The sequence below is a fragment of the Acanthopagrus latus genome, chromosome 14 (assembly GCF_904848185.1).
Source record: "Acanthopagrus latus isolate v.2019 chromosome 14, fAcaLat1.1, whole genome shotgun sequence".
Taxonomy (NCBI): domain Eukaryota; kingdom Metazoa; phylum Chordata; class Actinopteri; order Spariformes; family Sparidae; genus Acanthopagrus; species Acanthopagrus latus.
In genome coordinates, this window is record NC_051052.1 from 10,250,555 (window position 1) to 10,276,394 (window position 25,840).

Below are 25,840 nucleotides of genomic sequence, written 5' to 3' on the forward strand. Positions count from 1 at the left end.
TATCCGTGCGCCGGATTTCTGGCTCTCTGGACTCTCAGAGTTCAGACTTTCACTTTCTGCCGTTAAAAGGACGGTAAACAAACACGTGATTGTCGGGCGTATAAATTGAATTTGATGTATGAAATCAATCTTGAGTTGCGAAGTCTGCCAAATGTCTTTGGCAAATAACTGACAGGAGCCTTTAATCAGCAGTTTAACTAAATCTAAGCCAGGAATCTTGGAAAAAGACAAGCCGTGGTTTGCGTTGTGTGTTCCCCCACAGCACAAGCGTCCCAGCCAAGTGTCTTACTGTATGTGTTTGTCTCTCCGAATGTATAAGCTGTCGTCCTGTTTAGTGCTGATGTCTCTAAACTGGGTCTGTACCAGCTTAAACCTATTCTAGATTGGTGTGCTTCATGTCCGTTCAGTGTCCGTGTTACGTCATCCTTCGTGACTTTACTGCACGTTCTGCATGTAAGGTATTTGGCTGCATGGTAAGAACTGTAACTGTAATCGTCCAGAAAGTCCAAATGCAGCACCTCCTAATTATACTTTGAACTTAAACCAATGTAGTTACTGTCTGATGCAGTTTATATAAACAGATCAATGTGGATGATTGCGTTGATATAAACACTAAAATTCAGCTTACACGTTTTATGTATTTAAAAAAAGAGCTTTATTATGTTGCCGTCTGAAACACCTTAAGCAAGAGTTAAAATCGACGTGAACTATGAACAAAGAAAAAAAGAAGTCAGCCACAGCAGCATAATCCAAAGAACATTTAAGAATAAATCAGCTGGTATAACAGCGTGGTGAGCCAGGCCAGATGGCAACCACATGCCTGTCTCAGGCCTGTCGGAGGTTAGACTGAGGTCAAAGAGCAGATCTGTGACACGCACACCCCGCTCTCTCGCCCCCTCTATCGCTCTGTTTCTTCTTTCACTCCTGCATTTTCTTTGTTTCATGTCTTTCTTTCCCTCCTTCCCCTCTCCCGTCATTAAAGTTAAATATCCCTCAGCCATGGCGGCGTGTTTTTACGCTCTATTGTCCTCTTTACGTTTGACTCCCCGTGCAGTTTTTTTGGGGCACGTTTGAAGCATTTTTTGAAGCCCTATCAGAGATGACATGTTTTGTGCATATTTTCAAACAGCCCCCTTTTGTAATGCAAATGGATGTGACTCTGTCAATAAGTAGAAAGGCAGACGCAAGCTGAACGGATCGCCCCTAAACTTTGGCGGCGCAGAGTTTTGACTGCTGTGAAGGATTGTAATGTTAACTGCTTGTGATGGGGGGGTTGTTTTAGGGCTTCACCGACTCCACTCCACCACCTCTCACACACGATTTACAAATAGGCACACACATGTGCACACACACACGCATCCTGTTGGTTCTCACGTTTGTGCTCCAGCGCTCTCTCCATCAGAACTCAACCCCCCCAGCGTGCCCCCCCTCCCCACCCGACACACACTGTGCGTTCAGGCCTCCCCACAGCCCAAAGAACCTGCAGCACATCTGTCTCCACTGCATCTCCTCCTCCTCCTCCTGCATCGCACTCCTCCTGCTCCCTCTAACCGCGGCCAGGTGTTTGCCCACAGCCACACAGCTCTTCATCTCCAGGCCGCCAGACCGACGCTGATGTAATTGCTCTCTCCGCTGATCCATGAAAACAGAGAGAGAGAGAGAGAGAGAGAGAGAGAGAGAGAGAGAGAGAGAGGGCGAGGAGAGGAAAAGTAGCAAAAGACAAGAGAGAGAGAGAGAGAGAGAGAGAGAGAGAGAGAGAGAGAGAGAGAGAGTCTGTGTTTGTAAAGTCAGGACGAGGCCGGGGATTATGTGACAGGGGGTCCGAGGAAAGAACGTCTGTGTGAGTGTTTTATAGAGGGTGGAGTGCAAGACTCCGTGTGTGTGTGTGTGTGTGTGTTTACTCGAAGGTCAGGGATAAGTTGGATGAAATGTGCGGCCAAGTCGTGGTGATTTTAAAAAAAAATGTTTTATGTTTGTGTGTTTCCAGGTGCACGTGGGGGCCGCCCCGCGTGCATGACCTCTCCCCGGAGACAAAGCAGCTCCTTAGTGGGACTGTGGCGTGCTTTTAGTGGTTGTGTTGTGGAGGGTAATTTCAATTAATGTATTCATGATATTTATATATTTAAATATATTTATAAGGGGTTAAACCCACAGGGGGGGAGGTGGCTTTCCATTTTTCCTAATGACATGCAAATGGGGGTGTAATGTTTTGTTCTGTCTCAAGCCCATTCCGGAGAGTTCTGTGATGTTATGGGAATTATACCATAGTGTGCGTACGTGTCCTAAAGAACGGTTGACCCATCACTGACTGCCAGGAAGCACAAAATAAGTCAGACCATTTGAAAAACGGAAAAAAAGTTCACATACCAGGCATTTTATCCAGCGCTCTGGTCCACTTACACTCACGCAAAGGCGAGCTTTAATCATCTGCATTACATGCAGTCAGTAATCAAGAATTACAAGTGCACCCTGGCAACAGATCTAACAAATTATTAATGTGTCTTTGAAAAGATCATATATCACAGATCCAAGCTCCAAGACTCACTTCATCAAATTGATATAAACACTAATATTAAGTGATAACAGCGTATTTAAATTCCAATCTGTTAGTTATCCAATATTGCCCACAGGTATGTTAATAATGTTCCAACCGCCGCCGTGCATCATTTCAAATGTCCAATTTTCTGCTCAGCAAAGGAACTAATTCATCAAGTATATCCTATTTGTTCCGTTAAGAAACAAACAACAACATTAATTTAATAGTAAGAGATTGCAACATTTAGCGGGGATCCCCTGGAGTTCTGAATAAAGTGTTGGATTAAATTAATCTTTCCCCCCTATGTGGCTAACCTGGAGCACGGCAATGACACGATACTGTATCAAATTAGTGAATCAGAGGGAAAAGTCTCCTGCTGTTAAAGATCTAATTATTGCAAACACAATAAACAGCTTGATTGTTTTTAATGTATGCCACTAGAACCTCTCTGCCACAGAGGCCCCTGTGCTTTACTGAAACTCAATGCAGCTTTCAGTGCGCACAGTAAAATTCTGCTTTGCTTGAATAATTAACTGATAATTCTTTTGTTTTATATACTGTATTTAAAAATTCAAAAACATATCAACCTACAACCTTTCTTTAATTATTACGAACGTGTATTCACACAGAAATTAAGCTCAAACTGGAAACAATGGGAATATTTCAAGCACGGGTGGCTGTTGTTAGCTGGATAGGGCTAGGGTTAGCAAGCGAGCACGAGGACTAGAAACGGAAGGAAATGGGGTGGAAAGAAATGACTCACTGTTATGTTTGTATGGGAAATATTGAGCAACAACCAGTCAACGGTTAGCTAAGCATGGATTCAGGGGGAAATGGCTAACCTAGCTATGTTAACAGGTAACGTAATAGCCTTGTGCTAGCAGCAGGACAGAGAAACTGTCTTGCACATAGCCAAGGCTTTTTACGCCTTTTACACTTTTTACACAACAAATAAGTTTTTAGGCAAACAAGTCATTTTGTAAAGCAATACATCTGCAAAGCTGGTTGAAAGGTGCAGAATGAAAATACCTGTTCCTTGAAAACATTATTTCGATTGTGAATTAATCATTTTAAAATGTTGTTGTACAAAATTATTGTTTCATGTGCGTAAGAATTCTGACGGTTGTTTCTATGCAGCTTCTACCGAGGCTTAGCTAGTGTGTAAACTGGCAACCATTTAAGGTGGCAGATGATTTCGAACAGCAGCGGTATCGTAATGTGAATGTAATGGAAGGTGAGAGGGAATGCCACATTTCATTTTTAGCTTTTAGTTTTAGAGGTCTTGCCTGGCTAGCTCTTTCCAACTTTAATGCTAAGCTAAGCTAACCAGCTGCTTGCTTTAGCTTTAGTCTAGGCTTTAATTGCAAGTAGGCTAATAATCTTTTCATCTATTGGCTTGAAAGCAAATAGGCAAAGCGTATTTCCCCAAAATGTTGAGCTATGCCTTAAAGATTAATAGATTAAATCTTCTTTGTGTTGAGGTCAGATTAGCATGTGTCGCGCGGAACGAATTTGCACGTCACTTCAACGTCCCTTCTTTTGAGTACATGCTCAGGCATATTTCAAGAGTTTTCTTCAGTTTTATTATTCAAGAGGTGGTTAAAAAAATGTTTCACACACATCCTTCTCTTAATTTAATTATATCAGTGAGTTCTGGTGGATGCCACTCTCTCCAGATGGCAGATTTCTCATTCAGGAAGCCAAATTCTTAATTTCCATAAACGCTGAGCGGGAATCTATGCTGATTCAGCGTAAGAAAACATTTATCTTTCAACAAATTGATTCTTGATATTAATTCATGTGTTCACTCTTGAAGTGTGCCCGTGATTTAAGCCTGCCTCTTTTGTATGTCCAACTTAAATTAATTAATGTCATTACTATCATTGTGGTCCAGCTGATTGGTTGGTTCATCATTTACAGTGCTCTCTCTCCAAATCTCATCCTCTCCAGCAACGCTGACATTTGGAGAATTCTTGATTAACATAATTAGACAACTTTGATGGGAGATTTACAAAATCCCCCCTTTTCTCCCGTCCTGACTTGTTTCCATGCACGTCTCGCAATCTGCGCGTTAAGGCTGTGAGTCCGTGGATTAGATGTGACATTTATAAGGGCTGTATTTAGATGAAAACGTATAGAAAATATCCTCAATGCACGAAGATTAAATGAATAGGAGTTAGTGTTTACTGCGTGCACTTTGTTGACCTGATTTTGTGATTTTTTTATACGACTGTGTTTTTGATTTAAAACAAAAGCCAATGAGACAGAAAGCGTTAAAAGAGATAGACATGAAAAAAAAAGAAAAGAGAGAGAAAGAGACACGGATCGACTCCGGCGTGCTGTTATTTCTCTATGAGGGAGACTATACGGAGAGCTCCAGCAGTTTATTGATTTTCAGAACTGCTCTGCTCTCATTGTTATCCCAGGGTGCTCAGCGCTGTTCATTGGACACACGCAGCACCTCGGGCTGTGATCCCTGTCTGAGAAACCCCAGCTCTCACAACAGGCCCCCTTCCCACAGCACACAACCCAGGGCCCCATTCATACCCATTCATGACTACGTCTCAATAGCTTCCGCCGAGGAGGCAGCAGGCAACCATAGGGGAATAAGGGCATCGAGGCTCATTCTCACGTCTTTGAAGTCTGTTGTGTGCGCGGTGGAAGACGTGGGGGGAAATGTAGTCCTTTTTCCAGATGAGAGAATTAGGCTGATATTCCACCGTGCCATGTCGAGCGGGGACGGGGTCGTGCTTTGGTGGAGGTGAAAGGTTCAGATCAACAAGGCAAACTCACTTATTTCCCCCCCCTCCCACACTGACTGTGCTTATTACTCACCGCAGCTGTTGAGGAGGTTAAATTGGTTTGGATAGCAGTGACTCTGACATTTAGGATGTTTACCCACACATGCTAACAGGAAGAAACAACCAGCTGCATCCAGCCTCCCTTTCTACTTATCATGCATGACTCACAAAAAGGAAAATAATGCAAATTTGAGCTTTTTTTTTTCTTGCATTGTCCACTGCTCAAACCAGGCCATCTGAGCCGCCATCGTGAAGTGATGTCATGGCTGCCGCTCACCTTTAGCTCGGGGTTTGTCTTTAATTATTGTCAGCGAGGAACACACAGCCCAGCTCATCAACTGGATAAATATTTGACCGCTGTTCCATAAATTGGCATCGGGGGTTTATTTTAATGACGCATTCTGTCCGAGCCAGACATCATGCGCCGAGCGATGCGCGTTGAATTGGCTCTCTGCAGGTGACCACAGCTCGTCTCGGCATGAGGTAAATTAAAACTCACATTTTCGGCTCGGGAAATGAGAGATTTCGTACACTTCCTGAATTTGTCTTATTTAATTATAACCTATGTCAAAGCCTAATCTGGGAAGCTTAGGCAGGGCATCCAATTAATCAAGAAATAGGTATGTTTGTAGACGGTGGAGGAGTGTGTGTGTGTGTGTATGCGTGTGTGTGTGAGAAAGAGAGAGGGGAGTTATTGCATGGCTACCGGATCATATTTGTGTTTGTGTATCATTTTGTGCGTTTGTGTTCACGTGCACAAGTAAAAATTGCTCCGCCGCAACCCGAGGGGCTTTGCTAACAGGACTCAGGGGTACATGCTGGCACTGTGTGAGCAAGCTGAAAGCAGGACCCAGGCTATGAGGCTTCACGCCTTAACAAATAAGCATCCCACTGCGATTTTAGCCAGTGTCGCTTTAGCTTGGCTTATGGTTTTATGGTAATCGCAAATCTGCGAAGGATCCTAGAAATCCAAACAGTCTGACGCTTTTGATTATCATTCCACGTTGGACAACAAAGGCGGGAAAGGACGAAGGAGACGCAAAAACTTTGAGGCGCGAGAAGCTTATCACTTGCAGATACTGAATCCATTCATTTTGCAGAAATGACATCTGAGAAAACAAGACGGTTTCACTGAAACATTAAGCTGCTACCCCTCATTCACAGTTGCAGTGATCCTTCTCTCACTAAGTGTGTGCCTGAAGGTTCAGATCGCATAAGCAGCTGCAAGTCATCTCTGTCACGAACTTGTAACACTGCATCAATTGTCACAATATAGCCCGATAAGTGAACGCCTGCGTAAGCTTGAGTGGCATGCGCGTAATGTAAAGCAGCATGTTATAACTCACTCCCACGGTGTAATGTGTCATCATGGAGGATGTGTTTGTTCCACGTGTTATGATGCTGAGGTGGCTAACGAGAGGCAGAGACGGTGACGGCATGCGCGAAATGTGCGAGGTTCCTCACATCAAGTCGTCCTTGCTTTTGAGTTTGGGCAGATTCCTCCTTTCTCCGGTTTCCACGTATCCTCAGCGCGAGGGGAATGAGCCTGAGTGACGGGTCAACTGCAGTTTACGTCTCGCTGGCTTTGGATGATTGTCAATAAAGTGAAATTAATCACACGTGGGTGTCAACTTTGATCTCATTTTCTTCCAGGAGCCGACGGAAGCCATTTTGGATCCTCTCTAAAGCTGTGGCACAGGCGTCTTCCTCACATGTGGATTTCGCATCGGCTGGCCCGAGTTATTGTGATAACCTGCCGAGTGGGCTCTTTTGTTTCGAACGTCAGTATTAATCGTCAATCACCTGCTGTTCTCCTTTCTTTATCCGAGGAGATACATATTTATGAAGTCTGGTCCGTTTGTGTGAACATTTGCAACTGATTATGTGCGCTCTTCTCACTCCAAACTTGGAGTCCAGATGTGCGGCTGTATAAGCAGAAAGTCAGTCATTATCCAGCTCCTGGGGTCCCTGTTCCTTGAGGAATAGGGTGTTTGTTTGTATTGAAACACTAATCAATTGCAGTAACAGGCATCATTCTGATCACAGAGAGATTCTTCTTTAATGAGTCCATCAATTCATGCCCTCTATTCATGTCCATTCCCCATTCAGACAGAATGATTCAAGTCGGCCTTCTTTGACAGTTGGACCAATAAAAGGTTGAATGTTTTGATCAGACAGCCTCAAACAATCCTTTACTTGAAAAAAAAAAGAAAGAAAGAAAAAAAAAAGGACTTACCATAATGCTATTAATCATGCGAGGGCGTCAGGGTTCAGCTGGTGTCACGGTCAGCTTCAAAAAGCCTTACTTATTAAGTTCGACTCATTCTGCGTCGAATTGTGTGTAAAATCTTTGAAGATTTGATCAGGTACAGGTGCTGGTTCTTGCTGTTCAAAGCGACGCCTCAACTCTTTCGCCTGGCCATTAAAGTTGACGCAAAGGCCAACGCGGGCCAACTTTTGCATTTCCATTAGAATAGCAGCCTGCTGAGGAATAAGCTCATTAGGGATAATTACAGATGTTCGGTCCTGCAGCCATTTCTCATTTCTAGCTCAGTTTCTGCAAAAGTTTTTACAAAAAACAAATGTGGGTTCATGAGAAGCTCCCAGTTAATGATAAAGGTGTATCAGGAAAAAAAAAAAACAAGTGGACTGCTCAGACTCTTCCACTCAAGCAATTACCAGTGTATTAGGGGAAGAGTTAAATGATTTTGGGAAAGTGAGTGGTATCAATCACTTCATCTAACTCGCTGCAAGAATAAGCAAAATTCTTACAAAACCTCTGCTTGTAAACGTTCATGTTGTGTTATTGTGTTCATAAAATGTATCAAAGACTAGCCACAAAGACTCGGGATGCTTGGATTACTGCAGTGTGTGTGAGCTTGCAGCGGGGCAATTTTTAGGGTGTGTGTGTGGATGTGTGCGCCAGGGGAAAGCCACAAACAGAGATGCGTGTTTGTTTGCGGCCGGCGAAAGGAGGATTAGGCTTGACGGCAGCATGTGCACCGACTGAGCCGGCGCTTTCCCCTCGCGCAGTGCACACTCCAGCAATCAGGCAGGCTGCCAAACAAACAGATGAAGTCAACAGAGAGACGTTTCCTTGTGTCTTCTGAGATGTGACTGCAACAGATGCAACGCTGACACCGACGCTTGACACAGTGTGACAGCCTACTGTGTCTACACAGCCAGCATCCACTTTGACTTATTTTGAGGGAGGTTTCGGTTGGGGGGGGAGTGGGGGATGACACTGTGCACATGATCACACACAAGATAATGTTTGTCAGCAGCAACAGCGATGTCACTGTGTAAGAGAGACAAAGACAGACAACGGGGGTTGATTTCACGGTGCAGTCATGTTGCATGTGCAGTCCGCAAAAGATTACCATATGTTGGGGGGGTGGGGTCTCCGCAGTCAGTTTTTAGAGGTGCAGGCTTTGATTTGCTCTGTGCATGATTCAATCTCCGAGGTGAACTATGGCCATTACACACTGCAAGGTCAAAATCCCATTACTTAAATGCAATTTTATCCCTGATTTTTTTTCCTACAGGCCCCATCTCTCAAATCTATCTCCACATTGCCACCCAGATAGGCAGGCTGAAAGCGCTGCATGCTGGTTAACAGAGTTCTTGGCTTTGAGCAGCTCTAGGGGATGGAGTGAGGGAGTATCTGTATCCAGGTAATTACAGTCTGAGGGGGCACAGAGGTCCTCTGTGATTACACATCAGCCCTGTAATGGATTCAACACTTATAGACGGAGAGAGAGGGAGAGAGACGCATTCCTTACCTTCCCGTCGCGGAGGCAGGGGGGACGGGGCGGGCGAGAGCAGGCATGGTGGGGCGGGGTAGGTAGGTATATCTGCAAGATGGATTACGTGGGGTTTGCCGAGTTCAACATTGACACAGATTCATCGTAAATCATTATGCTGGGGACCTGGAGTGATTTCTGCATTAGGAGCAGAAAATGGAGTTCAGCCAGTCAATGAGGGAGGGCATATTTCACATCAATCACCTCCACACTCTCATGTTACCAAGGCTTAAATCTCACTTATACTGTTACCAATAGGGTTCAATGGCTATGATGGCAATCAGCAAGACACTGCACTAAACAATACCCCACTGACTACACAGAGGACACAGCATGGGGCTGCCTCGCCATTTATCTAAAATGAATTATATATGAATCGAAATAGAGCGAAAGAGGTTGTTTAGATTGTAACTCTGGGGTGTATTTAAAGTTGGTCAAACTTTTACTCATGTTGGCTAACTTTCCAGTAGTTTTGTTCCTGTCCTTCATAGAGATAGGGTTGGCCAGGGGCTGAGTTTAGACCCACGGACGACGAGGATCCAACCGCCAAAACTTCAGATAGCGGAGGTTTCACTGAGGCCCAGCTCTGTGGGGAGTAAAATTAGACTTAACCTTAACCTACAGCAGTGGCGGGCTCAGGATGTTGGAGGGGCAGGGGCAAAAAATGGAAAAAGGGCACCAGCTGGATGCAGTGGGGCAACAGAAAACAGAAAGGGCATCCTTAGAAGGCACATATGCACTGAACAAACACCAGGGTTTACTTCAAACTTACTTTAAAGCTCTTTACTGATTAACTGTTACTGAATTCCAAACTTATTCAACTCACACCATTTGGGATTTGGGAGGGGTGGTGCTGCTTTAAAAGTAGCATACATCCAACAAAATCACAGATATAGAACTTAGTTAATTCCATTGTGGGCTATGTACCCATGTTTATAAGATAATATAAGATTCTTAAAATTAAGAGACGGTATGAACTGTCAAGCTGATAAAACAATATTATATATGCACCTTAACCCCAACAGTACATTAACATTTTAGGGCATTTAGCAGACGCTTTTGTCCAAAGCGACTTACAGTAAGTCATCCATTCATACACTGATGGTGGTGGCTGCCATGCAAGGTGCTGACCAGCACATCAGGAGCAATTTGGGGTTCAGTATCTTGTCCAAGGACACTTTGACATATAGACCAGGGGAATTGAACTAGCAACCTTTAAATAACAAGATGCTGGCTCGACCCCTGATCCACAGCTGTAGCAGACAGTAGTGTTATTCATCATATTACAACTTTTAAATCAAAGATTTTAGTTAACAAATGCTTATAAAAACACAAGTGACATTTTGAATGATTACCTCTTTTGTCTTCCTGTGATGTCAGAGACTTATTTCACATAACAAAGTTGTGAATGAAATAAACTGTAATATAAGTTAGTAATAATCAGGTCCTGCAACAGATCACAACTCCAGACAAGGACCAACTTACTTGTTTCAGAGGTTTTCCAGCACATCTCAGTCCTCCTCAGTGATTATCAGGTGAATTTCATAATTGGGTCACGTGATAAAAATTAAAAGCCTCCTGACAACTGACCAATTACATGCAAGAACACTGACGTGTAAGTCTGACCATTTTTATTTCACGTTTTATAACGCGCCATTGAATATGACAGATATATATTTTATCATCTTTATCTTATTTTTACTACATTTTCACACAATATAATGGAGAATTTATTTTTTTCATATTTTAATCATGTTTTCTTTCACTTCTCATACTTTTTCCCAACTTTATCTTGAAAGACGGGAGTTCAGGGAGGGTTTTTCTCGCGGAGGCAGAGGAGAGCAGCTTGACTGGCTGCTCTACAGGAATCCGGATATGATGAAAATGTTCGAGCCTCAGCTTTCCTCAGAAAACTACCGCCACTGAGCGTCGGAGGCGTCGTCACGACTATTATTGATATATTTTGTTAATGCGTCAACAGCGTCCGGACCAAAGTCAGACCGGGACAAAACTTGACAACAACAAAAAAAGTCACAGGAGAACTTTTTAGTGGGACTTGAAGTTACTCTCTCTGTGTGTTTTGTTGTTTTCTCCCCCAGCGACTCGGGAGAAAAGAGTTTGAAGGAAGGAAGGGAGGAAGGATGCGAATAATTCAGCTTTGAGGCGAGGGAGTTGTCATGTTTGAAAGGTAAGTTATGCTACTTAAACAACATGTCCGCCCTGGCTTTTCACAGAACTTCTTAGCGAGAGTCCGTCGCTTTTTAATTTTGAGAGAGTTTGCACATGGGAGTCTCTCAGCAAGAGGTGTGTGTGTGTGTGTGTGCGTGTGTGTGTGTGAAGAAGAAACCGAGAGAAGGGGAAATTTCCACTAGGTTTTTACTGCGGCTCGACGTCACTTTCTGAGCAGACGACTTTCTCAAGTTGAGTAAGTGACCCGCGCCGTGTGACTCTTGTGTGTCTTTCTCATGGTGAGACATTGTGTTTGACAGCGCTGAGGGCTGAGGAAAAGGGAGGAACTTCTTCTGCCTTGTGTGTGTCCGCAAAAAGACGGGTGTCTCATGTCCAAGGAGACCGTCTTTCCTCCGGATGGGCCGGCAGGGCCAGGGAAGGGCCCTCAGCAAGAGACAAGTCCCCTGCTGTCAGCCTCACAAGGTAAGGAGTGCACACAAGAATAGCAAAGGGGGAGCGATATAAGTTAAATTAAGGGTGACCTTTGGGGTTTGGGGCACCCTGGGGGCCATGAGAGGGGGTCCCAGAGGACCTTCAGGGAGATGATTTTGAGTGTTAAGTGGGAAGTCATCGCCTGCCAGTGTGTAAATATGTCCTGCTGCCCTGCTGTGGTTCACACCTAGCAACATAATTCTGCAAGTTCTTGTGGTTCGCAATCTAAAAATGTAACTGCAGATGTTGGCAACATAATAGGGATCCACGGATCGCGTGTACGTGAAGTTCTTCCCCCGCGCTGCCAGTGTACCAGCAATGAAACTGAGCTATTAATATCGCTTGACACATTTCGTCAAGCACGCATGTCGCCTGTACAGCCAAACATGGGAGAAAACAAGAAAAAAGAAAACAGTGAGCATATAGAAAATCAGCCACTGAACGCATATTAACAGTGTGCTGGAGACAATATGAGCCTTGTCTTTTTTAAAATTACATTCGTGTGACTTTTAGGATACATCAGTATCTGTGTGTGCCAGTGTTAAGCCTTGATAATGTTTTTGCTTTTTTCCCCCTCAATAAAGTCTGAAGAAACGCCCTGGTGACTATTAACAGCAACCACAGCCAATTATAGTTTTTAATTAACTTTCTAGTTGCCCCTAAGATTATCACATGTAAAATAAGCTTATCCCCACACCCCCTTTTCATTTTTCTTCAAACAAGCAATGAACCGTTAACCATCCTATTTATACCAAGCATCATTATGGCACTGTCAAAAAATAGCAAAGTAGGACAAAGTAAGCAATCACTGGGGCTGCTGGATTGCGAATGGATTTTCACTGGACCTTCAAAGGCGCTTGCAGTTAAGACTGGATTTCCCCTCTCAGGGGACTGTGGATGTACTGAGAATAGAGCAATTTATTTCTAACTGTGATCACTAAATACTGCGATGCATCACACAGTGCTGCTGCTAACGCAACTGCCGCTACCATACATCAGCTCCTAGCTGAGATATGTGCCACATCTATCTAGGGCTGCCGGCCTGCGCCCATCCGTCCCACTCCTGTCATCCATCACTGCTTACAAACAGAGAGTGTTGTAGCATTGGAACAAACGCATCAAGCTTTGGTAAACGTGATTGCTAGCTTTTGCTGAATCATCCTTCACCACCAGTCTTTTTTTTGTAGAACTGAAGCAAATGTGTCTCAAGGAGACACAGTATGTTCCTGTAAAATCTGCAGGCTGTGAGAAGATGTGTGTGCTGTGAGCAGGCATCTGGCATCAAACCAGTGAATAAAGTCATTGTGGAAGGTTTATTTACTGAACAAAGCAGCAGTGTGTAATGGGCAGAGTGTCAGCGAGTCTTGAAGTGAAGAAGCCAGAAGCCACACGGCTCAGAGAGAGATGAGTGGACTGTCTCTTGTGTTTTTTTTTTGCACAGCTATCAGGCCTAGAAAGTTTTTTGCCCACATACTTTTTCCAATTTAGATGAATGCAGCCTTTATGGCAGCGAGAGGAGGCTTGGCAGGTAGAGCACACCCGGGAACAGAAGGAGAGAAAATGAGATCCAGAGCTCTGGCAAGGCCTTTACCTGAACCGCCCCACCATGTTGTGCAACCATTTGCCAGCGGCCTGTGCTTTTTCTGGCAAAAATAGGCCGAGCGGCCTCTGCACCTCTGGCTCCTCCAGCTGTCCCTGATATTTTGTCCACTGTGGCTGACCCTGCTGTAAAAGTTTACATCTGTTTTAGGAGGGATGGCCATAATACACATTCATTTAGAACAGTTGAGCTGGTAATAGGATAACATTAAGGTAAACAGTCGAAAAGTCCTCCCTTTTGGTCACTATGCAGCATAATATTTTGCTGCTTTAACTTTGTGTGCAACAGGTTTTTCTTCCTCAACCATGTTTAACTCTCAATGCTTGTGATCCTAGATGCTTGTGACAGTGAATCATCAGGACGACGACCATCTCCCAGGAAACCAGCCTCTGAAGGACAAAGTCACGTGACCGAGGAGAAGCCTAATTATTGCGAGCCTGTAAGAAGTAAGTTTTAACGACCTGGGAAAGCTGTGGGCGGACAGCAGGATATCTTGGTGTTATTTTTAATGATAAACAACAATGAGGCATTTAATTGAGTGAAAATGATTCACATATTTCTTGCCTGCTTGGTCAGATGGTCGAGCTTAACTGCCGGTTAGCAGTGTTTTATTTCATTTCAGTTTCGTCCCTTTTTAGTGAACATGCTCCGACTGTCAAGACCAGTTTTTTTTTTTTGTGACAGTTGCAGATTTTTTACATGCATGAGGCAGGGTCAGTAGGCCTACCTAAATATTAGCTTCAGTGTTTCCATTTAAAATAATATCACGATAGCAGCGAGGCCTTTTGGCGAGTAAGTGTCAACATGCGTGCACTCTCTCATTCCACCATAATAACTGAGACTTGGCTATCATGTCTCCATTTCTTTGGCTTCTTCTTCCAACCCTCAGCCCCTCTGTTTTGGAAGTAGGGGAAATCCTGTTTGTGGTTCTGGCATTGGCCATTTTAACGCACTGATTGCATCTTAGCCACAGTGTTTCTACCCATTACCAAACATTTACCTATTGGAGAGGACTTACGCCAGCAGCTTGAGGCGTTTTTCTGTTGAACAGTGTCATTCAGTTTCAGGCTGAGACAGCTTGACAGGAGTTTATTGTTCCTGGCAGTATTCTACCATAACAGTCACATAAGTTTTCGATTTTAAAATGATGGTTTCTGCATCTGATAATCTGATTTCATAACTTGCGAAGATTGTATTGTAACCCTGAAATAATCACATTGTATTATGCAAATGTCTTGACACGGGGAGGTTTTTATGAAACAATTATTTGGCATCAAACTGCTTGAGTTATTAGCAGGTCTAATTGAGCCTAGATGCACTCTTGTTCAGTACAAATGACTTGATACTGAGCTATGGATCGCAGGTCACAAAAGGAAACTAGCTGAAAGCTTTGTGTGTGTATGTCTTTTATTGTTCTTAAGAAGAGTGAGATGTGTCAGCAGAGGCTAATAGCAGCTGATTGCTTCCATCCATGTAAGTGCCTAGCTATAATAAGGATTGTGTTTGCATTTGACACAACAGTTCTTTTGTTTCTAGGTTGTTAACTTTTCCAGGGCGCCTTTTCCTGCCTCTTTTGTTTTTTTTTCAGTATTAAGCTTAATGACTTGCCGGTGGCTTGTTTACTGAATCAGGGAGGAGGAAAAGAGATTCAGTTGCACAAAAAAAAAAAAAAAAGAAGAAAAAAAAGATTTTCTGTCAAGAGGTCTTTTTAGCTTGGCAGGTGTGTGGAGTGTTGCACTTCTGGAGGGAGGCATGCTTTTCTTTCATCTCAGCAGATAAGCCCCTGTGACAACAGTTTTGCGTTGTAATTGATGTCATCCCCCTCCTTCCCCAACATCCACACATACTCTGTCGTACACACACACGCACACACACTGACACAGTCTGGTAAGGGAATTTCAGTGCGAGGAAGATATGCTGCTTCTCTTTTGAGTTACAGGAACATAAAATAGTCATGTCAAATAAAGGCAAATAATTTGTGCTATGATAATCTTTGTGAGAGTTAAATGTATGCGTGTCTGTTTGTGGTTAAATTTGTTGGAAACTTTGAAGGAGGGGGCTCAAGTCAGCCTGTTTGCGCCTTCGTCTCACTGTTGTTTATTGAGGTGGCCAATCAGATTGCTCGCCGGCGTGGGTAATTGAGAGCCCTCTTCACTGCAGAAACAGGAAATCAATAAGAAATCATCTCCCTGCCTACATCCTGGCCTTCGCCGTTTTTCCCCCCGCTCGATGTCTGACTTAAAGCCTGTGTACAGTGTGTGGTGGGTGACTTTTCACAACAAGAGGAAGCCTATTGTACTGTTGTAATAACAGCACATATCCTATTTTAACTAGGATAGTATTGTTTTGACATGCTGTCTTTTTAACCAGCGGATCCCCCTCCAAAACAGGAAAGTAAACAAAGCAGCGTTTCCACTTACATTTAAGACTGTATGGAATGTATAGTGTATTAAGCCCAGAGTCAGCAATCACACAACTGATCATCAGTCTGACCTAAAAAAGTAAAATTATTGTTATGAACTGTCAAAGATTCAATTGGTGGAAAAAAAGTTCAAAGGCCTGGCAACCACTGCGATTTGTTCGACAAAAAAAAAAAGTCCAATCCTGCCCTCTCTGTAAGGCCGTTGTCAGTGAACAGTTCCTCTGTGGCTCCGCCGTCCTGGGGGATGAGGGAGGATCTTGTGGGGGCGACAGAGATTCCTCAAGAGACCATTCTGGGTTTTCAAGCAGCTGATATCTCCTGCAAACAGGACCTGGGCTCTCCAGCCCCCGCCTCAGAATAAATTGCTACCACCCCAGCAGCACCAAGTTTAGGAGTTTAATCGTCACATTATTCACCCGATTGTCAAATACCTTTTTTTTTTAAATGCTTCTGTGGTTGATAAAGATGACCTTACTAGCTTCTGAGGAACAGGTCCGTTATTTTATTTTTTTTTATCTCAGTTAAATTCTGTAGTGAGAAAAGAAGGTCAAATAACATGGCTCTCTTTTCTTTTTTTTTTTAAAGAAAGACATTAGTCTGGCCTTTGTGTGAATCCCTGATTGGACTCTTTAGTGGCACACCTTCAAGGTTATTACCTATGCGCAGAATTGACCTTTTGGAAGTGAATTTGTGACCCCTAATAAATGCAGTAAAAGGGATTGTTTAAATGGAGGGTATCTCTCTTGCAAGAAAAGATTCCTTCACAGTGTAACAACTAAGATTTATACACAAAACTATAAAGCGTTATGATGCTAGACTGTTGGAGGAGTTAGACTAAGATGAAACAAAAGGGCAAGTGCCTCCTCATCATCATTTCCATCATCAGCGCTGACATACTTTTGCCACCGAAGTGTGGAATCAACATTCTCAGACTGTCACACTCTGCCTCATGTATATTCTAAAGTTGTTTAAGTACTTGGAGACTTTTTAACCTCATGCCAGCTTTTCCTTTCCCTGAATGTTTTTTTCAGTTATAGGAAGTGCATGGTGATTGTTGTTATGCAAGATTCATATCTTTATCGTAATCCCGCAGAGCTCTGTCTCTGCAGAAATAATGTGTCTAAAGCGTAGACCTATTATAAACTGAACCGTAATTTTCAAGTGATTACTTACCAGTGGGTCATGGAATCAAAAACTGTATAAATAGGGTGAAATGCTAGTGTAGGGGTTGATTAAAATGGCCATTGTAATTCTACCTCTGTTGTAATTATTTTCTCATTGTCTTGGTGCAGATAGATTTCATATGGGAAATTTCAAGTGTGTTAATTAGCATATTTTACCCGAAGTGCCCGAGCCTATTCACTGTTAATTTTTTTTTTTTTTTAAGGTATTCAAAATACTTGAGCCAAATGATTAGATATGCGTACCTCAATTCATGGACTGCAGTCTTTTAAGTGCTCATGTTAGATACATGGCAACATATATGGACTGTGATTGTTTTGAAAGGGTGCATTTTGGCATATTAAGAGTAATCTATCCAATTTGTTTTAACACTGATTCACCTTCAGGCCTAAATGGATCTTGTGTAGCATGTGTCTTCAGTGGTGGAGGAGAGAAGTCTCAAATGTGTCCTGCATCCAAAACCTTAAGTTTATAACAGTAGAGAAAATGGAGGGAGGAGATGACAGAGATGTTCTGGCCTAAAAATGTTGTTCTCCAGGCGTAAGGTTGCATGGTTTTTTTGACAGCAAATTTCACATCTTGATAAAATTCTGATGCAAAAAATATCTTTACCCCTAGTATTGAATATCTTAATTGCTATGTATATCAAATAATTGCATAACGATACTTTAGAATGCAAAGTAAGAAGTAACAAACAATTGAATTAATAGGGGTAGAAGTTATTTAATATTTAGCATTGCCTGTCAGCTTGTTTGTGTGTGTTGTTTTTTTTTTCCATGATATACACAATAAATCAACAGACATGTAGTCTCCCTAGTCTGTTCAGCACAGGTGACATAGGTGCACTGCTTGGCTCATGTTTACTGCCTCCCTAGCCGATGAAGGCAAAGCAGTGTCAGTGCCTTTCATAACCCACTCGCCGAGAGAGAAAAAAATCAGACAGTTCAAATGAGAGCAGCACAGGGGGGATTACTTGGCCTCTAACAGGGTTTTGGCTCCAACATTAAGGTTAAAACCCTTTTCTATTACTGAGATCTCTGCTGATGTTGCCCCCGCCAGCCCCGACCCCCTCGAGCTTCCAGCTCCTTGCCCCCTTCGTGTTTGCAGGTTCAGTGCGTCTCTGCTAGGTCATTCTGTCAGGCCCCCCTGATCAGCAGAGGGTGACCGGGGACCAGGGGATGGCTCCCGTCCAGACTCGCAGACAGCCACAGCCAACACAGGCCCCGGCTAGTGCTATACATCCCCCCAGCACCACCACCGCCACCTCCCTCCTCTCTTTCAGGCTAGAGCTAAAATCGATACGGGCGTCTCCGTGTTTAAAAAGCCACTCAGAGGCAGACGAGCACCTCTGTCCCAAAGGCTGATCTCTCAGCTTAAGGCCTTGATTGGCATCCCGAAGATGCGAGGCGCTGACCCACAGCTGTCCCATTAGCAGAGGGTTAATGCTGAGATTGATACTGAGCAAATAAAGGAACTAGATGTGGGGGTATTTTGATAGACTGTCTATCCCCTCTCTGACCCGGAGACAGACCTCAGCTGTATTTTGACTTTTAGGGAGTGGTGGAGCTGCTGCCAGATCCTCATCTCTGACTGAACACTGTATTTATTCGGTGTGTGGTTGACTCTGTCTGCTGCTTTGCATGCCTTTTTTTATGTATATGTGCACAAGTTCGACTGTGCGCATGTGCACATCTGCGCGCCTGCCGTTGAATTTCAAACAAGTTTCCTGTGGAACTTCTACTTCAGCGAGGAGATTTTGAAGCCGGTGGAATATTTGAGTCATCGATGTAACTGAAACTGAAAATACCCCCATTCCCCCTTCTTCCCCTCCCATTCACTCCCGCTCTGTTGCTCCGGTTTTGTTTTGAGTCGTCAGCGAGGAGAGGGTGGAGCATGTTTTTGGAGTATGGAGCCTGGCAGCTCCCTCAGGCCTGCTCTGAGTCACGTCATAATTGATCTTTCTAGAAATTGTGGTAGCTAGCCGTGTAAAGTCTAAATCCGTGCAAGATGTGCAGCTTTTTAAAGATACTGCACCCGAGCTGTCTTTTTTACCACACTCCTCTCCCCTCTCGGATGGTGAGGAGCAGATGAGGGAGAATAAAAGGTGCTTGACAAAGCTTAATGCAGAAACAGGCTTGTACAAATTCATCTCCGAAATGAGGAGAGGAAGAGAATAAGGCACTATTTAGTGTCTCTCACAGCAGCCAGGTTGTAAGGCTTTTGAGCGCTCCTTGATGTCTTGGCGTTCTGCTACATTAGTAGCACTCAAATTAGCACCATGCCAAATTCCACACAACACTGGAGAGACCAGAGACTTCTGTGGTCGGAGCTTGGGGGTGGCGGAGGGGTGGAGGAGCCGACTGTGAATGACTTCCCCCTCAACGTGATTCATGTAAGAGAAAATGGCATCTCATTGGGAGTTTCAATGATTTAGATAGCAGTCAGACATATTAATCTGGGAAAATGTTCCGTTTTGAAATCAAAGGATAATTGATGACCCCCTTCTCCCCCTCCACCCCTTCCCCTGTGCACACACACACGTGCACACACACCTTAGCCAGCCTTGTGCACTGAGTGTGCTGAGAGGTTCGTGTCGTCAAATCAAGCTCTTGTCTTTCAAGTTGCCTTTGCTACTGTAAAATGTAATTAAGCAGAACAAGGTCCGAGGGGGTTATTTTTTTCCACTCAATCAGCGGCAAAATTTGAAATTAGTAAATCCCTGACGCCCTGCTTCTCTCTTTGTTGGGTGGAGGCGGTGGTGGTAAGGAGGGGGTTTGGAAATAATATTAAGCTCCATCTTCACGTGTCATTTTCTCTTCAGCAGGTTGGAGGAGCCAAATTTGAACGACTGTCACAGAGAATTAAAACAGGGTGGAAAATAAGTGTGTCGGCACTGAAAATGAGCTGAGCAATATATGACCGACTGTCCTGGAATGGGCTAGAAAAACAGACAAGGAATGTGATGTTTCCTACTTAAATGAAACGCTACACAATATGATCAGCCTTGACAGGTGAAGACAGCTAATAGAGTTCCGTTGCAGGTTCCCATAACACACCCACGCACACATACAGAGCATGTCACTTTTGCTGATGAGGATCCAATATCAGAGCAGGTAATTTAGCTATCCTCAGCGGTCATCATCGCCATCCGTGCCGCTGCCATCATCATCGTTTTATCTTGGATAAATACAAAACATCGTGAGGTGTGCGTACGAACTGACAGGACCAGGATTGCTGTGTGATGTCTGGAGTCACATTTTTATTCATGTCTGTTGGAACGAGTGACATTTCTGTTAGCCCGTGTCAGGTCGCTGTCCACTCTGTGCAAACGCCGCTGAGGTTTGCATGGGACCCACATCTTTGCGCTAACAGGAGTCTGATTTTCTAATCAAATGGTAGTTCTTGGTTGCAGGTTGACATCGCTAATTTGCTCTCATTTCACACCTCTGATATATGCATTATATTGATGCTAATCACAGTTGCTGGGTTTTGTTGTGCTGGGACACTCGAACGATGAGTCGCTTGTCTGTTCCTTGCAATGCGTCCTTCTTGACAATAAAGAAAGTCCTTGTCCTGTAGTTTGGAAGGTCAAACGGTAAACGAGGCTTTGATATGCCCAAGGAAAATTTCAATCAGAGCCCTTTGTAATAACATTCATTGTACTATTTTCCTCTCTCTCTCCCTGTCCCTCTCACTCTCTCTGCAGTATAATTCCCCTGGTTTTGCGTCTATAAATATGGACAGGGAAGATGTATAATTTCTAATGAGAAAATATATCCCTTTGGATTGAAAGGCAGGGGCTGTTCCACACGCTGCTGTTTGTTAGGAGGAGAGATGATACCTCAGGCTGTTTTGGCATAGAGAGGAGGGGGGTGGTGGTGGTGGCGGTGGCGGCGGTGGTAAGAGGGAGTCTGGCTAGGTCATTGCACATTTACAAATTAGCATTTCAATCATGCAGGTACATGGCCAGCCGAGCAGAAAATATACATGTTTTTCTAATACGAGGCACAAAAAAGATAAACAATACACCGGCCGTGTTAGCAGAATTAGCATTTCAGACCTAACTGTCACTGTGTACTCTGTTTGGGGCTAAAAATAAAGGTTCCTCATCCGCTCTCGTATTCCACTCAGTGTTAACTCACAAACTCGTTGCATTGTGTAATAATGGCTATTAGGAGATAAATACAAGATCTGGATCGTGGTGTTTATTTGGCTGACATGATGTGACGTTTGAATAACTGTATGCTCTCTATGATGGGCATTCTAATAAGCCTAGGCAAACACCTTTTCCGCTGTCTTCTCCCTGTTTCTCTCCATCTCAGGGGCATTAATATTAAAAAGGACTGAGCTTTAGAAACACAGAGCTCGCGTTCAGTCCTCTCCCTGCCTTACCTGCGACTCTCGGCGTAGCAGTGTGCAAATGAGAATCTCCACACTGCCCTGTTTGACCTCTGAGATATATGTTCATGTTCTTGACTAGTTTAGAATTCTTGTTTATACAGCTCTGTTTCAGTTGACATGCATGCATGCATATTCCTTCCTGGTAGGTCTGTGTGTGTGTGTGTGTGTGTGTGTGTGTGTGTGTGTGTGTGTGTGTGTGTGTGTGATCCAGTAGGCTTTTGACGTATATATACTCCTCCTCTTCTTTCTTCTGTCTTTTGGGTGCAATTTCCAGCTCCCTCCTGTAGGACCTATTTTCTGTGACAAAAAGGTAGGTGTTTATATACTCAGTTTTACATACAGTGCGATCCCCCCGCACCGCTCTGGCGCAGCTCCAGTGCTCTCCAGGCACTCCGGTGCTCGGTCCCTGTGTGGCGCAGCCACTGAAGACGCAGTGACAAATGGCAATTATATTTGTGTGTTCTTCATGAATCCATCAAACACTGGCCTTTTAAAAATGCTCCCCAGATATTTGAGGCTGTCAGCTACTAGAAGCTGGGACCAAATTGGGATGCTGCTTAGACAGTCAAGAAGCACTCACCCCCTAGTTTCCCCTGTGATGTGTGTGACAGCGTGTGTAGGAGAGTACCATGTTTTATTCAACTACAAATGTACACTCTCAACAGTTGTTGATGTGCTCAAAATAGGGAGGTTACAAGTCCAATTTGAAGTGTGTGTGCATGTGTGTGTCCAGCCCTTCCTCCAAAACATCGTGTTTTAATGCAACCTGTCAGGTTGTGTGCATTCAGTTATCTCGGGACACAGAGCTTGTGGCTCAACTTCTATGATTTCTTTTTTTTAAGAACTTGCTGGGAGTTTTTCATGTAAAATCTTGATGCAGGTTGTGTTTTGGTGCAGTGCTATAGGAGCACTGGAGTAGCAGTGCGTCTGTGTTGTTCCGTCAGGATTTATTAGCAGGCTCAGCGTAAATTTGCATTTATCAGCAGAATCCTCAGAAGAAGGAAAAATAAACTTCATGTTCAAAAATTTCATATCCTCAATTATATTATTTTGAGTCCAATCTTATGAAAACTCTGATAAAAGCTATTTAATGTTGTTTGCAAACTTTATACATGTTTATGATATATAATATAGTAGTCTTTTCTGGGTTGTATGCACTAAACAACCAAATACCCTTGAGCACATAGTCAGAGCTTATGTTATAAATTTTTCCTTCACTACGCTTCATGTACAGAGAATGTTTTTGATCCCCAACCTACCAGCGTAGCACAATTCCAGCAGGACTTACTGTTTTTCTTCTTTCTTTCATTATGTCTTCATTTGTCTCGTGGTGACTCTACCAAGTCTGTCACTGCCATCTCTGGCAGTATCATCATTATCATGATCAATGATTATGAATAATACTCTGTAGTGTCCATTCATCTTAGTCGCAGTGTTCATCAAGATAAAAATAAAGACTATGCAGGAACCTGCCACTGAGGCACACTTCTCTTCAGACTTGAACCCACTTTTTACGGCTTTGCAGCGTGTCAGAAACCTGAGTCGCCGCTTATGTGCTCTGGGTTTTACGTGGTGGTTTCTTAATAACTATTTATGCTTTGGTAAATTGAAAGCTTGACTTCCTCAAAAGGAAAGGTAATTATGCCTCCGAGTTGGCTTTTTTGTGCATGTGTTTATGTGTGTGTGTGTGAGCTTGTGCGGCTGTTTCATTTAACCTAAATGGGGAAAAACGGCTGTGTTATTATGTGAGATACTCTGGGTGATTGATTTGTCAAGGAACTGTCATTCTTTTCGACAGGCAGGAGTTTGCTGTGATGCATTGACTGGACAATCCTGAAGACTGTGCAGTGTTAGCTGCGAGCTGTGCTGTGTGTGTGTGGATAGAGTCTTAGCAAATGAGTTTGGACATGTTAATCATTAGCTATAGAGAGCCATTTCCCCTCTCAGCCCCATTAATGCCAGCTAGTGTTTTTTGTGATTGTAGCTACATCTGTGGAATCAAATAACATGAGAAAACACCAGCAGTGTGATTCAAAGAGTTTCTGATTTTCATTTCTGGATTCTGCAAATAGTAATTCAACCTTGTTGAACAGGAATGAGGACAAATTATTCCCATTTATTATAGTTATACAATGTATACAGTGTGCAAGCTGACTTAGTTCAACTGACTCAGGATAAGAAAAGTGAATAGTCACAAAAGCTGTGCCGATGTACACATATGTCAAAATTCAGCCTTGTGGATATAAAGTTGTGGTTGCTATAGGGTGGATACTGCAGGTTGGATGAAAAGAAGGATAAAGCATTGAGAGAGGAACTCTGCTGTGTGGAATGATGACAAGAGTGTACAACAGCACAGCAATGCACAGGTATGTGGTGTAAATGGTGTGCATCTGTTTGGTCACATGAATCCATTTGGAACCTATGTGCCTTTTTGTGATAGGCCCCTCCCATTGCCATGGCCCCTTTTTGCCAGTTGGCTCACACACCTTTGGGGTGGGAACATTTTTCTACCAACTGAGAGCGTGACATAGTGACCTATAGAGCAGCTGGTTGTAGTTACCAACGTCATGGTATGGTAGCCTGTCTGTGATACCTCTTCGTAAAACTACAGGTTTAGTTTGAAACTTACTGCTGAGGCAAGATATCCTTGGCCACCTAAGTAAGGCCCATTGTATCGATATGTAGAAAACCCTTCTAGGGTATTTGTATGTATTTTCCCGCCTTAACGATGATGGTTAACTAAGCATTAATGAAAAAGACTGGTGAAAAAATGCAAGGTGCAAATAGTAAAACTGAGTGAATAATGTAGCAAGTTGCAGCTGTCAGGGGTAAAAGTGAAGAACAACAGCAGACGTAGCCTACTCTCAGCCTCCTTATTAGCAAGCTTTACTCTCTCCCCACATTGTCATGGGCAGGCTACAAGGCTTTTGTGTTTTGGAGAGGAAAATGCATCAACCTGGCCTTAAATCACTGCATAATGAATTCTGTTGTAAGCTACCAAGTTGTCTAATTCAAATTGCATGGAATCCTGATCCCTAAAGTGTATATTTGTTTATTGAAGCAGCATGCAGAAGCCTGGATGAAGAGAAGGCAAAACCCAGTGTGTGTATTTAATTGCTTTGTTTTACATCCACATTCACGTCCGGCCTCTCCCAGGGTGATGTGTTGTTAAAAAGGCGCGAGGCCCTGATTCCCACGCTCGCTCCCTCTCTTGTTAACTGTAATTGCACTTGTTGGTGAGCTGAAAGAAAATAGAGATGGAAAGAAATTACCAAGTTCTATATTAAGTGTTGTGTCCACTTTGGGTAAATTGTTGATGTTTGGACAGCTGACATGCACAGCACATTTGCCTTTTTCAGCTTGTGCTACACTGCTTTAAAAAAGGACCCAACTGGTGGTGAAGGGACCATATGTTCAATGTGTATATAAAAAGTGTAGAATAGGAAAAAAATGAATAAGTATGGTTCACTCAGAGCGACTTAAAAGAGATGAATAATTCACAAACTCTCAAGTTAACCATGCACTGGCAGTGCGTGCACATGCACAGTGGCTCTGATGTGGAGCGAAGGTAATGTAGGAGTAACTCCCAGTAGAGCTGAATGTGCAGGTGTTCCTCTCAGTAAAATGCCACCGCCTTTGCTCACTCACATCCTTCGCCTTCTTTCTTATCAGACAGGTCGCTGTCTCCTGACTTTCTGTGGCTGTCACGCATACACTTACAAAGACTAGTTGAGGCCATCTCGAAGCTTTCAGAGGAAAGGAGATCATTACCGTTGCAGACAGCAGCTATTTTGTATATGCACAGTATCACAGGCTCTCTTTCGCTTTTCACTGCATTAATCTCTCTTCCTTGCGCACTGTCTTAACTCACCTGGGTACTGCTCCCACAAATGTGTCTGCCTGCAGCAGTGGCTTTTGTGAACCTGTCACATATGAGGTTCCTGGATCTCTCCACTTTCTTTCTGTCGGTGCGGGTTGAAATGTTTGCCATATGATCGATATTATCATGTTAGGAAAGGGTGGCAAGATTTGCTGAGAATTATTTAGCTGTGCTCAGGTTGTAAGAGCTGAACATTACAAGTTACAGCAGCTCTGTATGTGACTGAAAGGTATGAAGTGCAAGAGTGCAGATAAAGTTCTCTTAAGTGGGAATAAAGTTAGAGTTATCAAGCGTTTAGCCCCGTAAGGGTAAAAGGAATCCACAACTCTTTTCATCAGTACAGACGGTACAGATACAAAGTTATTATAGTATACCATTTGCTCCTTTTGATGCTCTTTGTTTACTGTCTTCAGTGTTTTGTCCTTTTACATTCACATCAAAAGTATATGTTTGAATAAACAAGCAGCTTTTCTGTTTTCTTTCAATTTTCTGTTTTATTTGATTTTCTTCTATTGAGAGCCTTAGATTTCAGATAAAATGCACCAGGGAAACTA

At 43.3% G+C, this 25,840-nt stretch overlaps 1 protein-coding gene and 1 long non-coding RNA gene across 8 annotated transcripts in view; one reads left to right on the plus strand and one right to left on the minus strand.

The window, feature by feature from the left end:
• Positions 1 to 1,509: 1,509 nt before the first annotated feature.
• On the minus strand, positions 1,510 to 10,748 carry LOC119032327. Its single transcript, XR_005078853.1, has 3 exons — positions 10,496 to 10,748; positions 9,120 to 9,191; positions 1,510 to 1,632 (listed from the first exon to the last, which is right to left on the minus strand). It is a non-coding gene; the product is annotated as an uncharacterized LOC119032327 (long non-coding RNA).
• A 72-nt stretch (positions 10,749 to 10,820) lies between these two features.
• Positions 10,821 to 25,840, plus strand: part of mdfic (MyoD family inhibitor domain containing) — a 150,263-nt gene continuing 135,243 nt past the window's right edge. For 2 of the 7 annotated variants that reach the window (XM_037121372.1, XM_037121373.1), the window contains exons 1-3: positions 10,824 to 11,328; positions 11,630 to 11,792; positions 13,737 to 13,847. In XM_037121372.1, the coding sequence (XP_036977267.1) occupies positions 11,699 to 11,792; positions 13,737 to 13,847 (205 nt within the window). In that variant the 5' untranslated portion in view covers positions 10,824 to 11,328; positions 11,630 to 11,698. Of the gene's footprint in view, positions 11,329 to 11,629; positions 11,793 to 13,736; positions 13,848 to 25,840 lie in introns of all 7 variants that reach the window. The other 5 variants (XM_037121371.1, XM_037121375.1, XR_005078851.1 and 2 more) reach the window with 5 other exon arrangements.